This window comes from Hevea brasiliensis, chromosome 1, assembly GCF_030052815.1.
Source record: "Hevea brasiliensis isolate MT/VB/25A 57/8 chromosome 1, ASM3005281v1, whole genome shotgun sequence".
Taxonomy (NCBI): Eukaryota; Viridiplantae; Streptophyta; class Magnoliopsida; order Malpighiales; family Euphorbiaceae; genus Hevea; species Hevea brasiliensis.
In genome coordinates, this window is record NC_079493.1 from 112,249,948 (window position 1) to 112,267,088 (window position 17,141).

The 17,141-nt window shown below is 35.8% G+C and overlaps 1 protein-coding gene across 2 annotated transcripts in view; it reads right to left on the reverse strand.

Moving 5' to 3' along the window:
* LOC110632155 (histone-lysine N-methyltransferase, H3 lysine-9 specific SUVH4) overlaps nt 1-2,022 on the reverse strand; it is a 31,015-nt gene extending 28,993 nt beyond the window's left edge. For both annotated transcript variants that reach the window (XM_021780273.2, XM_058147522.1), the window contains exons 1-2: nt 1,208-2,022; nt 874-939 (exon numbers count right to left, since the gene is read on the reverse strand). In XM_021780273.2, the coding sequence (XP_021635965.1) occupies nt 874-939; nt 1,208-1,702 (561 nt within the window). In that variant the 5' untranslated portion in view covers nt 1,703-2,022. The remainder of the gene's footprint in view (nt 1-873; nt 940-1,207) is intronic.
* Nucleotides 2,023-17,141: the final 15,119 nt, after the last annotated feature.

Sequence of the window (17,141 nt, forward strand, 5' to 3'; positions counted from 1 at the left end):
AGACATGTTGCTAGCAGTACAAGCGCCTCTCTCTCTCTCTCTCTCTCTCTCTCTCTCTCTCTCTCTGTGTATGTGTGTGTGTCCGTGTGTTCTTTTTTAAATTCTAAGGGTCTATTCACTTGTAAAAAACTGGAGTAACTTTTTGGAAAAGTTTTCTACAAAAATTGAAAACATAGTTTCATGTTCATAGTGTTAGTTTTCTAAATGGAGAACTAGAAAACTACTTTTCCAATTTTCCAAAATTTAAATAAGATTTGGAATTTTGGAAAATAACTTTTAGTTGTTTTCCATTGTTTTCCTCTATAAAAAAAGTTCTATTTTCTAACTATTTTCTAAATGCAAAACAATGATTTCGCTATAATCAAAATTATAATATAACTTTTTCATAACTAAAATTAAATAAGTATTTTTAAAAAATTATTTATAATGATATAAAAAAATTAATCATATTATCATAAAAAAATAACACATTAAAAATTTTTAAAAGTAAAATAGCTTTTAAATATATTTTATAATTTATTTTTTTAATTATGAAATATAAGAACATTTTTTTAATTTTTGAATTGGAAAACTATTTTCCATTATTGACGAGTGAAAGTATTTTTTATGCTTTCCCTTGTTTTCCATGCAAAATTAAAACTAAAGTTATCTTAGAAAATGGAAAACAGAAACGGAAAAATTGTTTACTAACAGACCCTAAGGCACTCTAATCGGATAACCTTGCAGCTCTTCATATTGTCAGTTGAAAGTTATACTATGACTGATACCACTATCAACGTCACATATAACAAATATTGTAAAGCTCAACCAAGATTTGCAAAATGGACAGAAGAATCTTAAATGAACGAGAAAAAAGTTGAAGCAAAATCTAACCTTTGATTTTGAACTTTTGGAAGACTTTTTATTATCTTCTTCTTTTTGGCACCTCTTCTCCTCTTCCTATGAACCACAAAGAATGTGTCAACAAAATTTCATGCTGAACAAGGATCATAAAAATGTCAGAAGATAAAATAACAATCAAAAAGGTTAAACACACAGCAACATTCAGAACAAACAAGCATGAGAATGACCGAGACTGATATGAAGGTTATTACCTAAAATACCACACTAATAGTTAAATCTATTATATATTTCATATTTTTTTTGTAACAAAAAAAAAAGTATTAAAATGCAGTAGACTAGTTCTGAGAATCTGAAGAGAACAAACCTGTACAAAATGGAGATAATGCTTGTTAAACAACCTCAGAGTTTCCTTAACCCTAGCAAATACGCTCTTCTCTGTGGCACCACCTCCACCTCCCTCACCACCGACAACTCCATTTTGCCCACCAAAATTTGCTTTCACTACTTCACCTGCAGACTTGACCACTTCACTCTCAGGCTTGTCCACTTCACTAGACACAAAAACTTCACTCTCATTCATCTCCTCAACAACCTCACTCACATTCTCTACATTTACCCTTCTTCTACTGTACACACTAGTCCTCTTCTTACTTCCTCCCTCGTTCTCATCCAACAGCTCTACTCTTTTCCTCACCAATTCCTCCTTCTCGGCTCTCTGCTTTGTCGCCTGAATCCTCGCGCTCGTCCTCCTTTGAGAAGAAACTACCTGCTCAACTTTCCCCTTGGGACTCTTCTTTTCAGTTTCAACAACGGAGCCAAGCTCACCGTTATCGACACAATGCAACGGCTGAACCACCATTTCAGTCAAATCTAAAACCAAAACAACGGGGAAAATTTGATTTCGGACGGCGGACAGAGGAATAACTAGAGATCTTTGGCGATTTAGGGTTTCTGATGAGGAAAATGAAGCAGAAGTATAAGACAGAGGAGGAAGGTGAAGGGAAGGAAAAGCTAAAGACTAGAGAAGAGACAGACAGAGAAGCTTTTGTTTTCCATTTTTGAATTCAGAGCTCAGCTATCTAGACAACTCTAAAATTGATTGATTAAAAAAAAATTTTAATTTTGCACTTTTGCCCGCTTTTTGTGTCTTTTCATCTCCCTCGCAATTTCTCTTTCTTTTTTTTTATTCGAATTTCTCTCTTTCTTTTAATGTCTCCGTGCTTCGAACTTGGAAGTCTCCATCTGGTGTGTGTAATTTTAGGTAAGCGTGCGTTGTGACGTTGTGATACGATGATAAATGATGTTGATGATGTTGCGGCTGTGATTTATTGAGGAATTGCGTGACAATTGTGCGGAACTGCTTGCCAATCACATCTTGCCACGTCAAACGTTGCTTCATTTGTTCTAAGTTAAAATGATAACCAATTATATTTTTTTTTATTTATTTCTTTAATATATTTATATTTTATTAATATATATAATATTTGTAATTATATTTATTATACTCAATATTTCGATTTAAAAATTTTAATTATATATTTATGTCAATTACATCCCATTGTAGTAATGTAAATTGTACAGGATTTGGATTTAGTAACGCAGCGGAAATAAGGACAAATATAAGAAGGCTAAAGGGGCCTTTTGGTCTTAAATGGGGGTTTAAAAGAAGTTTGGATTTAAATGGATATTTTAATTTTTAATTTAAAAATAATGTAAGTGTCAATTTAGGCATAAAAAACATAAAAAATTACTCTCCTTTGTGTTTTTTAAAATTTTTTTATAAAAAAATGATTAATTGGCTAAAATACTATTTATTTAATTAAAATTAAAAATAAAAAATATATATAAATACATTGGAGATAAAAAAAAGTTAATTAATATTTGTTTAATTTTCTAAATAATAAATAAAGTGGGATAAAAAAATTTTAAATCATCACTTAAAAGTATTTAGCAGGTTGCGTACAGGTATTAAAAGTTTCAAACCGAATCAAAGAAATATATTAGAATAAAAATAAAATCTATTACTATAAGAAACGAATCGAACTTATATTTATAATTTTGATTTTTTATTAATAATTGAACCAAAATATATCAAAATCAAACTGAATAATTGATTTTATACATGCATTTATTAGATATATTTTATAATTTCAACAAAATTAAGTACATTGATATGTAATTAATATATATATATATATATATATATATATATTTATCTTTAATTATAATGGTATATAATTTAATGTTATTTTTTATTTTTCTAACTTTTAAAATAATTTTATTCTTAAATACACTAAATTTTCTTATAATCCTTAATTAATCACAAACTAGCTATATAATATACTTTTTAATTCTTAATTATATATGTATCTTTTAAATTTTTTAAGAGATATATGTATTTTTAAAAAAATATATAATTAGAAATATGTAAAAGATAATATAATATTCTTATTAAGAAACATATTTCTGATATCAATAATTTTAGTGTTAATATTATTATTTTTGTTATTGTTTTCATATTAGAAATTTAAGCTTATATTTTTCTATTTTAAAATGAACACTAGAATAATGCAGTTTTCAATGTAAAATCAATATTTTAAATAAAACTAGAACCAAAATATAAATAAAATAAAATCAAAACTAAAAGCCTAACTGAATTTAAATTACTTAGCACAAAATCGAAACCGGGATTAAAGTTTAGTTTCAAGTATGGTTCCTAAAAATCAAAGAACTGAAGGTTTGGTTCTGATTCTGAATTTTAGCTATAACCTTATCAAAATTAAAACTAAACACCCTTAATATTTAGTATTTATTACGCTGTGACTTATTTTTTATATATATTATGTAGTGACTTGTGAAACTCATAATTAAAAAAAATATTATTGATATAAAATTTAAAGTATTTAAAAAATAATATAAATTAAAATGTAAATAAATGATGATCTCAATCAAATATAAAAATAAAAATAATTAAAAAAAAAACAAGGATGGGATGGTAAGAAAATTTTTCAAAGGAAAGAGTGCAATTTGGTACCCTATACTTTCACGCATTTTCCATTCAAGAATTAAACTAAGTTTTGTTGTAAATCAAGGATTATACTATCGTGCCATTAACAAATCAAGAAAAACTTAGGTAACACTGTTAATTGTGATAACGTGACACTGATATGGCATGTTAATATCACGGTCATATTTTGTGTGGCATGATGATGTCAACGCCACATCATCAAAGTGTTGCCACATCAATGCCACGCATAATCAATTTATGAATTGCAAAATATTGAAAGTTTAAATCCCTAAATTGCAAATAAAATAAAGTTATACCCCCTAAATGCTAAAAGTGTAAAAATTTCAAATGTGCATAAAAAAAATAGGAAAAAGGGGGGGAGGGAGGGAGACGGAAAGAAATAAAATAAAAAAAAAAAAAAGACGGTGGCACAGAGTGTGGGGGGGTGGGGGAGAGAGAGAGTGACTCTCCCTTGCCTCTCTCCCTATATCTCTTTCTCCCTCTCTATCTCATTATCTCTCTTTTGCTCCATCTCTCTCTCTCTCTCTCTCTATCTATATATATCTCCCATTTTTCTCCCCCCTATACCTCTCTTTCTTACTATTTGTCTCTCTCACTCTCATTTTATCTTTTAATTCTTATTCAACTCTCTTTCTTTCTCTTTCACTTCAATTAATTAAGAGATAAAAAGTTAGGAGAAAGAGAGAGAGAGATAGAGTGACTTGATGAGAGAAGAGAGATGAGAGAGAGATACAGAGGGATTCTCTCTCTCTCTCCCCCCTTATGCCAACCTCTTTTTTTTTTTGTCTTTTTAATTCTTCATCTCTTTATCTTTTCTAATTTTTTCATGTACTTTTTAAATTTTTACGCTTTTATCATTCAGGGATGCAATTTAGTGTCGTCGCTGATAGGGCAATAATATAATCTTTGATTTTCTATAAAATTTAATTCAATCTTTGAATTAAAAATACGCGAAAGTATAGGTACTAATTTCACTTTCTGCTTTTCAAATTTTGAAAATAAAAAATCTAAATCATCTTATTCAGGAAGAAGCAAGGAGGTGGACCGCCATCTACAATTTCCATAAATAACGTGCCCCAAAAAAATTTTATAAATCCCAAAAACATGTGTTTCGCTAGGAAGACGTTATTTATTGATGTGATTAAAGTAGGGTTGAATTGGACCAAAATTGATGATTTGAGTTGTTAATTTCGATTAAATTCTCAAGGGACTAAGATCACATTATATTATAATTACTGTATTATTATGTAATTTTTGAATTGTTTATTATATCAAAACATATTTTAAACAATAAAATTATTTTTTATATGAAATTTCAATTAAAAACAAATATAAATTATATTTTATATTATAAATATATTTTGTATAATAAATAAAATATTTAAATGTAAATTTTAAATTGATGGACTATTTCATTAATCAAATAAAATTTCAAAAGTTATATTATAGTTTACCGTTACTTTATTAAATTCAATTTAGTCTATTCGACTATAATTATAATAATTACCAAAGATTCAACTATAATACAAAAAAAAAATGGCTATAATCACAAATACTCTAAAAAGTTTTGGATTTTTTTTGTCAAATATGCCAAAATTATTAAACTTTATTTGAGCATCATTAAAGTTATTATAACCGAATATTATATGTTTTTAGACTAATTTATATTAATTTTCACTCATTATTATTCAAATTTAAATATTTTTTCAATACCATCACCCAACTTTAGTTTATTTGGCAAGTTAAAAGCTCTCTCAATTAATTATAATGTCAGTAAATTGAAGGTCTTTATTACATGTAATCATTGGTTATCATTATATATATATATATATATATATATATATATATATATATATATATATATATATATATATATATATATATTTCTCTAATGACTCTGGTAATATGTGTGCGCCATGGTTTACACTTACCCACATTACACATGCACTCAGTGTTATTAATAAATATATGTCTAATCCTAATAAAGAATACCAATAGAATGTGAAATATTGTTACAACTCAACCTGTAAACAGGACCGGCACTAGGACCTAGGCCAGCCTAAAGTCCCCGAAGCCCATAGTAAGCCTAACTATTCCTCAACCTAACTCTAAAGCCCATTTGGGCCCAATTTTAAGAATTCAACCGAACAGAGTCTGGCCATAAAAATGGACCATTTAACGGGAGTTTTTGACTCCTCCGACCTGTAAACACAATATATAATCATCTGGGGAGCTCAGCTCACCCTCAACATAATCAAATGTCATAAAAATAAATGAGAACTCAGCTCCCTCATCAAATCCAACCATACATGCTTTTAATAAGTTTACAGGTCCAACATGGCAATTATATTACAGATTCAATCAAATAAATATTTCTAACAAATGCGAAAATTCTAAAAGTTAACAGAATTATACAAACATTAATAAATGACCTGCGAAGAAGAAAAGCAGGTTAACCACAACAATAATCCTCCTGTAGCCTGGAAAAATAATGAACAGGAGTAGGCGTTCGACTCAGAGAGTAAAATATCAATTTTAACCATAATCTCTATAGTTATCTAAAGCTAATGCACCATGTGGAGTGAAATGCAACACCGTTATAAATTTCATACAAATCACATCAAAAAGGTAATTTGAAACACTCACAAACCCGATAATGTCAAACAATACATATACGGGAGCTGATCCCCTATACAGCCCTCTTAATCCAACCTCTGCCAGCGAATATCTAAAGCCGGACTTTCGCTTAATAAACCAAATACGGGGTCCCAGTGAAGAACTCAAGCTGTGTCTACCCCGAAGGACCGGGTCCCAACGAAGATCTCAAACTGTGTATACCCGTCCTGTCCATATCCAACACCATACCACACGCACGCCAATGCACGCACACTACTCCAAATTACCACAACAACATCCATGGCACTTTAATAGTTGTAAATGCAACATAAAACGTGCCCAGAGTTTAACTACATAGATACATATTTATAAGTGATGCATGGGCATGCTTGAACATATAATAATATCGAAATTACAATTAAAATTAATATTTTACTCACAGACTTAACCGTAGTCACTGTGGCGGCCAAGCGGAGGAGGAAGGCTGTCCCGACTCACCTAAAAATTTTTATCACAATCATTTAATAAATTTGACTCAATAAAAACTAAGAAAAGATCAAAGATGTCCTAAGTCGTGCCGAAAATCCGACAGAGTCACCCCTATACCTAGGACTTACCCAACCTGCAAATGGGTTTAAAACGTACTTCTATATCTACAAACCATACACCCACAACTCAATCACATCACACAGCCCCTCCTGGGCCCATCCAAATAGTCATCAATCATAATATGTAAAATTACAGTTTAATCCTTATAATTGACCCTTTTGCAAAAACTATCCAAATGAGTTCTAAAAATTCTAAAACTTTGCCCCGCGGTCTTTAACATTATTGATAAGCTAATGCAAAAGGAATTATAATTTTTTGAGCTATCATGAATATTTTATGGATTTTTAATCCCATTCAAGCACTAGAAAATTAAGAAAAAGTAAGGTTTGGGTTTACCTATGCCAATTCTGACCTTGGGAACGCGCTCGAGATGTCTGACAATGGTGGGATAGCTAAAATCTCGACCCAATTTTGAGATTTTTTCGGTAGCCTATCTGTCTGGCCGGAAATTCACAGACCTAGACAGCTGTCGAATTTTCACGAATTGAAGGTACCTACACGAAGCCCACAACACGAGGGTTAGTATATAATTTTTACAAAATTTTTTAAGCTCATTTAATGATCGAAAAAATACTACGAAATTTCGTGGGACCCACCAAAAAATGATGTCGAAAAATTTTGAAATTTATATTGCCGGGAAGCTCTCGATGAGTGGAGCTCTCCGGTACTCTCGGTTTTCTCGTGGGGTTCAAGGTTTGCAAGAAATCTAGCCCAAAAATCGAAATGGGCTAAAACTTTCCGGACAAAAATTGAGCAAACCGCTCAATGGATTTTGGTATTCTTAGTGTCTATGGAAAGCTCTCGAGGTGTAGATGTGCTTTGATATAAGATCCGGTCCGATTGGTGGCTGAATCGGCTGAATTTCGGCCGGGAAGGTGAGGCATCACGCGCGCTCAGGGGACGACTTCGCACACGTTTTCCGGCCGTTTGGAGCTCCAGCCGGCGGTGGGGAAAGTCTGGGGCGGCGAGCTGGCGAGGTGGGGAGACGGCGACGCGGCATGGGGAGGAGGAAGGAGAGAGAAAAAGAAAGAGAGAGGAAGAGGGACGGGAACGCGTGGGGAAGGGAAGAAGAGGAAAAGAAAAGGCCGGTCCGATCCGGTCAGGTTCGATTTAGCCGGTCCGATTCAAGATACAAAATTTTAAATTTTTACTCTGCCTTAAGACCGAAAACGAGGCCTAAAAATTCCAAAAAAATTCTTGAAAACTCAGAAAAATTCGTAGAGTCCAAATATATTTTTAGTTTTGCCACGTAGTCTTTAAATTAATTTTTAAAAATCATCAAAGTTTTATATTTTAGGAAAATCGAACCCGATTTCTAAAATTCAAAAAATTTCAAATAATTTCCTAAAATTTAAATAAAATAAAATATTAATATTCACCCACCAAATAATAAATTTTAAAAATTATGAGTGTTACATTCTTCCCCCCTTACAGAAAATTCATTCTCGAATTTTACACAAGGCAGAATAAAGTACAGAATTACACATTGAATAGAAAATGGTACTTGCTACACATGTCCCGCTCTGACTCCCAGGTGCACTCTTCTACTGACTGACTCCTCTACAAAACCTTAACCATAGGGATCTATTTTGATCTCAGCTGCCTCACTTGGTAGTCCACTATGGCTATAGGTTGTTCCTCAAACGTCAAGTCTTCTTTCAGCTCTACTACATCCGGCTATAGCACATAAGAAGGATCAGGTATGTATTTCCTGAGCATGGAGATGTGAAATACAGGATGAACATGAGAAAGGTTGGGTGGTAGCTCCAACCGGTAGGCAACTGCTCCAACTCAATTAGTAACCTCAAAAAATCCAATATATCGAGGTGCCAACTTGCCCTTCTTTCTAAATCTCATGACTCCCTTCATCGGAGAAACCTTCAGGAATATGTAATCGCCTACTGCAAACTCTACATCTCTCCATCTAGGATCTGCATAACTCTTCTTCCTACTAAAAGCTGTTTTCAATCGTTTCCTGATTAAGGAAACTATCTCTGAAGTGTACTGCACTAGGTCTAAATCATGCACCCTCACTTCTCCCATTTCCGTCCAACACAGAGGAGACCTACACTTTCTGCCATATAGTGCCTCATAGGGTGCCATCCCTATGCTGGAATGATAACTGTTGTTATAGGCAAACTCCACCAAGGGTAGCTGATCATCCCATTGACCTCCAAAATCCAAAACACACATGCAAAACATGTCTTCTAGTGTTTGGATTATCCTTTCGGACTGCCCATCTGTTTGAGGGTGGAAAGCGCTACTAAAGTTCAACTGTGTGCCAAGTGCCTCCTGCAACTTTCTCCAAAATCGAGAAGTGAACTGGGGCCCTCTGTTAGATATTATGGAAGTAGGAACTCCATGTAATCTGACTATCTCTCGAATATAGAGTCGGGCGTATTGTGCAACAGAATATATGGTCTTCACAGGTAAGAAATGAGCTAATTTAGTCAGACAGTCTGCAATTACCAATATCGAATCATATCCCTGTGTGGTACGAGGCATCCCAGTCACAAAATCCATAGTAATCATTTTCCACTTTCATTCTGAGATAGGAAGCTCTTGCAGCTTCCCTGACAGCCTCTGGTGTTCAAACTTCACCTTCTGACAAGTTAAGCACTTGGACACGAAGTCTGCTATGTCTCTCCTTATGCCATTCCACTAGTAGTTATCTTTCACATTATGGTACATCTTGGTGGAGCCTGGGTGGACATTGTACAGTGTATAGTGTGCCTTTCGCATGATTTCATTTCTGAGATTGTCCATGTGACCACACATATCCTGGAACCTTGCATAAGGGCGCCATCATTGGCAAATCCAAACTCACCACCTTCACCCTGCTGTACTCTTTCTATGATCTTCATCAATTATCGGTCTCTGTGCTGGGAAACTCTAACTCTATCTCGCAAGTCTGGTCTCACTGAAAAATGGGCCAATAATACCCCCTCATCTAAAAGATCTAAGATCAGACCTTGATCCATCAACTCATGTATTTCTTAAATCAACGGTCTCTTCTCTGCTGACATGTCCACCAAGTTGCCAAAAGATTTTCTGTTTAAAGTATCTGCTACTACATTGGCCTTCCCAGGGTGGTACTGGATGGTACAATCATAGTCTTTCAGAAGCTCCATCCATCTTCTCTGTCTTAAATTTAAATGCCTCTGTTGGAAGATGTACTTCAAACTCTTGTGGTCGGTGTATATCTAGCGCACTTCACCATATAGGTAATGTCTCTAAATCTTTAGTGCAAATACGACAGCCGCCATTTCCAAATCATGGGTGGAGTAGTTATACTCATGTCTCTTTAACTACCTTGAAGCATAAGCCACTACTTTTCCATTATGCATCAGAACACACCCTACGCCAACCCTGGAGGCATCACAGTACACGGCATATCCTTTACCACTCATCGATAGTGTCAACACAGGGGTGGTGGTTAGACACTCCTTAAGCTTCTGGAAACTCTCTTCACAATCATCTGTCCCAATGAATGGAATATTCTTCCGAGTTAACTTAGTTAAGGGAGTTGATATCTTGATAAAATCTTGCACAAAATGCCTATAGTAGCCAGCTAGGCCCAGAAAACTTCGCACCTCAGTGACTGTTGTAGGCCTAAGCCAATCAGTTATAGCCTTAATTTTCTTGGGATCCACTTGAATGCCTTCACTAGAAACCACGTGTCCCAAAAATGAGATGCTTTCTAGCCAAATTTCACATTTTGAAAATTTGGCATATAGCTGGTGCTCCCTCAAAGTCTGCAATTCCATCCTCAAATGCCACACATGTTCTTCCTCGATCAGAGAGTATACCAAAATATCATCTATGAATACGATGACAAAACGGTCCAGGAATGGCTTGAATACCCTATTCATCAAATCTATGAAGGCTGCTGGTGCATTAGTGAATCCAAAAGACATCACTAATAACTCATAATGACCATATCTTGTCCTGAAGGCTATCTTGGACACATCCTCATTCCTGATTCTCAACTGATGGTAGCCTGATCTTAGGTCTATTTTGGAAAAGAATCTAGCCCCTTGGAGCTGATTAAATAGATCATCAATCCGAGAAAGTTGATACTTATTCTTCACAGTCACCTTGTTCAGCTGTCTATAATCAATACACAACCTCAAGGACCCATCTTTCTTTCTCACAAATAGAACAGGAGTGCCCCAGGGTGAAGTGCTCGGACATATGAAACCCTTGTCCAAAAGCTCCTGTAGTTGGTCCTTTAGCTCTTTCAATTCTGCTGGTGCCATCTTGTAAGAAGGCATTGATATGGGGTTTGTACCCAGCATAACATCAATGCAGAACTCTATTTCCCTTCCTAGTGGCAACCTTGGAAGCTCCTTAGGGAAGACATCCATGAATTCTCTGACAACAGGAACATTTTCTATGTTGACACATTCTACAGATGTATCTCTCACCAATGCCAAATACCCTTGACATCCACGCCTCAACATTTTTCTAGCACTAATTGCTGACACCAAATTATATGGAGTCATGCTCCTGTTACCATCAAAGCTAAACTCTTCCACAATAGATATGTGGAAATACACATTTTTATTCCTGCAGTCTAAGGTGGCATAATGAGTTGCCAACTAATCCATTCTCAAAATTACATCGAAATCCATTACTGGTAGAGAAACCAAGTCTGCTGGGAGGATTCTTCCATCCATTACTACTGGACTACCCGAAAAAACCATATCTACATCTATGTTGTCACTAAGTGGGATAGTTACAGACAAAGGGCATTCTAAAGTTGTAGGGTTCCTACTCAATCTCATGGCAAACACTGAGGAGACAAATGAGTGCGTAGCACCCGGATCTATCAAAACATGAGCCTCATAGGAACAGACTAGAAGAATACCTGCCACTACTGCATTGGAAGCCTGAGCATCCTGGTGGGTCAGGGTGAAAACCTGAGCTTGACCCCTACCCTGCGTTGCAGAACCCTGATATTGACTTCTACCTCCTGATCTGCTCCAAATCCATGTCCTCCTTGTCCCCGGCCCTGTTGGCCATTGAATTGACTGCCTGCCATGTTGGAAGCACCAGGATACAGCTGATGAGGAACATTTACAGCAGAACCCTGTGATCCCATCTATGGCTCGCTGAACACTGGGCATTCCCTAGCAAAGTGACCTTGTTGGCCACACCTGAAACATACTCATGAACCCATCATACAAGGTCCTGAATGTCCTCTTCTACACTGTACACAAGGTGTAAAGGAGGATCCTGAACCAGACCCATAACTGCTGTATCCTGAACTGTGACTACTGCTGGATCTGTACCCTGGTCTGAATCCTCGAGATTTATGCCTAAAACCACTCTTCTTGTTCCTATTTCTTCTTTTGTAATGACTTTGGCCTCCGCTATCCGTAGTACCCATGTGGGGAACACCTGAAGAACCCTCTGCTCTATTTTTCTTTACCCTTCCACTGTCATCTCCTGTATAGCTAATCTCAATCTGTCAGACTCGATCAACTACCATATCAAAAGACTGAACTGACATTATGGCCAAGTTTGCATACCTCCTGTCCAGCCCCTTTAAGAAACTTTTCACCTTCATACATTCTGTAGCCACTGCTGTAGGGGCATACCTGCTCAGTTCCAGAAATTCTGTAGCATATTCATCTACAAACCTGCCATTCTGCCTTAAGGCCTTAAAGGCCTACTACTTTTGATCTCTGAAACTTTCTGGCACAAACCTGTTGATAAAGAGTTCCACAAATTGGGTCCATGACAAACCTTCCATCCGAGGTAATCTGTAGTCATTCATCCATTGTATAGGCATAGGCCCCATGACATGCTGCACACATTCTATAAGTCTCCTATCAGTCAACTGTAACTCCATCCTTGCCTATTTGCAGGAATCCAAAAACCGATAGGCATCGTCTGACACGTCATAAGTACCAGGCACCAACTTCTTGAAATTAATTATTTGTTTGTAAGGTTCTCCTCTTGGTGCAGTGGACCACTGTTGTTGGGGAGGGTGGACCATATACTGTGCCATCATATCGATGGTTCTCTGCAAACCAGCTAGAGTAGCTGCCATTGGGTCCATGGGACCCGGGGCCACAAAAGACTGTTCCTGAACTGGTGATAGATGCTCCTCTACTTGAGCAGCTCTAGGCCTCCTACCCCTCCTCCTTGGGGCAGGCGCCTCATCCTGTGTCGACAACTTGTCAGGCACATCAGGTTCTGTGTAGTGGTAGCTCTTCTGCTTCTATGCATTTTCTTGAAATTCAGCAGCATTAGCCCACAAAATTTAAAACTGCATGTTACACGACTCTATAAACTCATATTTACACACAATTGCATAAAGCAAAAACTATAAGCAAATATGACAATACAAGACGAATGTGGACCCTATTTTCCGCATGTGACTCCTATTAGACTCTTCCCAACACTTTAGAAAATTTTTTCTCTATGAATCTGGAGCCTAAGCTCCGATACCACATTTGTTATGATCCAACCTATGGGCCGAACCTACACTAGGACCTGGGCCAGCCTAAAGCCCCCGAGGCCTGTAGTAAGCCTAACTATTCCTCAACCCAACTCTAAGGCCCATTTGGGCTCAATTTCAAGAATTCAACCGGACAGAGTCCTACCATAAAATGGACCATTTAACTGGGAGTTTTTGACTCACCCGACTTGTAAACACAATATATAATCATATGGGGAGCTCAGCTCACCCTCAACATAATTAAATATTATAAAAATAAATGGGAGCTCGGCTCCTTTATCAAATCCAACCATACATGCTTTTAATAAGTTTATAGGTCCAATATGACAATTATATTATAGACCCAATCAAATAAATATTTCTAATACATGCGAAAATTCTAAGAGTTAACAGAATTATACAAACATTAATAAACGACCTGCGAAGAAGGAAAGCAGGTTAACCACAACAATAATCCTCCTGTAGCCTGGAAAAATAATGAACAGGAGTGAGCGTTCGACTCAGAGAGTAAAATATCAATTTTAACCATAATCTCTACAACTATCTAAAACTAATGCACCCTGTGGAGTGAAATGCAACACCGTCATAAATTTCATACAAATCACATCAAAAAGATAATTTGGAGCATTCACACACCTGATAATGTCAAACAATATATATACGGGAGCTGATTCCCTATACAACTCTCTTAATCCAACCTCTGCCAGCAAAGATCTTAAGTCGGACTTTCACTTAATAAACCAAATACGGGGTCTCAGCGAATAACTCAAGCCGTGTCTACCCCAAAGGACCGGGTCCCAATGAAGATCTCAAGCCGTGTCTACCCGTCCTGTCCATATCCAATACCATACCACACGCACGCCAACGCACGCACACTGCTCCAAATTACCACAACAACATCCATAGCACTTTAACAGTTGTGAATGCAACATAAAACGTGCCTAGAGTTTAACTACATCGATACATATTTATAAGTGATGCATGGGCATACTTAAACATATAATAATATCGAAATTACAATTAAAATTAACATTTTACTCACAGACTTAACCGCAGTCACTGTGGCGACTAGGCGGAGGAGGAAGGCTGTCCCGGCTCACCTAACAATTTTTATCACAATTATTTAATAAATTTAACTCAATACAAACTAAGAAAAGACCAAAGATATCCTAAGTCGTGCCGAAAATCCGGCAGAGTCACCCCTATACCTAGGACATACCCAACCTGCAAATGGGTTTAAAACGCACTTCTATATCCGCAAACCATACAGTCACAACTCAATCACATCACACAGCCCCTCCTGGGCCCATCCAAACAGTCATCAATCACAATATGTAAAATTATAGTTTAGTCCTTATAATTGACTCTTTTGCAAAAATTACCCAAATGAGTCCTAAAAATTCTAAAACTTTGTCCCACGGTCCCTAGCATTATTACTAAGCTAATGCAAAAGGAATTATAATTTTATGAGCTACCACAAATATTTTATGGATTTTTAATCACATTCAAGCACTAGAAAATTAAGAAAAAGCAAGGTTCGGATTTACCTATGCCCATTCCGACCTCAGGAACGCGCTCGGGACGTCTGACAATAGTGGGGTAGCCAAAATCTCGACTCAATTCCGAGACTTTTTCGGTAGTCTGTCTGTCTGGCCGGAAATTCACAGATCCGAGCAACTGTAGAATTTTCATGAATTGAAGGTACCTACAAGAAGCCCACAACACGGGAGTTAGTATATAATTTTTACTGAATTTTCTAAGCTCATTTAATACTCAGAAAAATACTACGAAATTTTGTGGGACCCACCGAAAATGATGTCAGAAAATTTTGAAATTTATATTACCGCGAAGCTCTCGATGAGTGGAGCTCTCAGGTACTCTCAGTTTTCTCGTGGGGTTCACGATTTGCAAGAAATCTAGCCCAAAAGTCGAAATGGGCTAAAACTTTCTGGACAAAAATTGAGCAAACCGCTCAATGGATTTTTATATTATTGATGTCTATGGAAAGCTCTCGAGGTATAGATGTGCTTTGACACAAGACCTGGTTCGATTGGTGGCTGGATCGGCTGGATTTTGGCAGGAAAGGTGAGGAGTCGTGCGCGTGTAGGGGAGGACTTCGCGCTCGTTTTCCGGCTGTTTGAAGTGCCGGCCGGCGGTGGGGAAAGTCTGGGGTGGCGCGGTGGCGAGGTGGGGAGGCGACGGCGCGACGTGGGGAGGAGTAAGGAGAGAGAAAATGGGAGAGAGAGAGGAAGAGGGACAGGAACGTGCGGGGAAGGGAAGAAGAAGAAAAGAAAAGGCCAATCCGATTCGATCAGTCTGATCCGGTCCGGTTTAATTTGGCAGGTCCGATTCAAGATACAAATTTTTAAATTTTTACTCTGCCTTGGGACCGAAAACGAGGCCCAAAAATTTCAAAAAAAATTTAGAAAACTCAGAAAAATTCATAGAGTCTAAATATATTTTTAGTTTTGCCACGTGATCTTTAAATTAATTTTTAAAAATCATCAAAGTTTTTTATTTTCGAAAAATCGAATCCGATTTCTAAAATCCGAAAAATTTCAAATAATTTCTTAAAATTTAAATAAAATAAAATATTAATATTTACCCACCAAATGATAAATTTTAAAAATTATGGGTGTTACAAATATATTTTGAGATATTTGTGATATACGGTTTGCAGTTGCATTGTTCACTACAGAAGCAGAGCACATGGTAGTGATTGAAACTATAACATAAATTATTTTGTTAAGAGATTTGTTTGGTAAGCTCAATTAGTCCATGTCTTCATAGAGGCAAACTTCTTGACGATCTAGCTTGCATCATTTGCTAGACTGTTTCCTCTCAACCCTCATGTTTTACAAGATCCTTCTTCTGGTATTTTGGCATGGTCGTATCTCTATAGAGTGGGGGTGAGCTATTCCCTGTAATCTTTGCTTTGCCTCTCTTTATTCACCCAAAAAAAAAAATGCTACCTACTTGACAAATGCTTAAATGTTCTATAAGAAAACAAAGCATATTGATGTGAAGTACCATTTTTATTTAAAATATTATTTTACAAGATAACAATGTAGTTAAGAATATTAGTATTACAAGCAATCCAACTGATATAATGACTAAGCTTCTTTTAATGAACAACTTCAAGCATTGCTTGTTATTTATGATAATTGAATTTGCCCATAAGGTAGGGACGGAGCCAAAATATTTAGCCGATGAGGCAAAATTTTATTTTATTGTGTTTACAAAATATTTGACAAAAACGTGTATTTTTTCGTTTATTTACAAAATATTGCCTTGTAAATAAATAAATATATATTTTTAATAAAATATAATTATGTTAAAATCTCATTTTATTAAAATATAATTTTAGTGGTTATTAATTTTATTTTTTTTTTATTATTAACGTGTTTGAGAGGCTTACTTGTTTTTGTTTCCCTTGGAATCGTTTTTGCAAAACCAAAAATAGAAAAACATGGAAACAACAAAAATTTAGATTTTTTTTTTTTAATTTCAGTGCTCAGTCGCACTTCCCTCTCACTCACTTTAGAACTGAGGTCGAGATGCTAAAAGAAAAAAAAA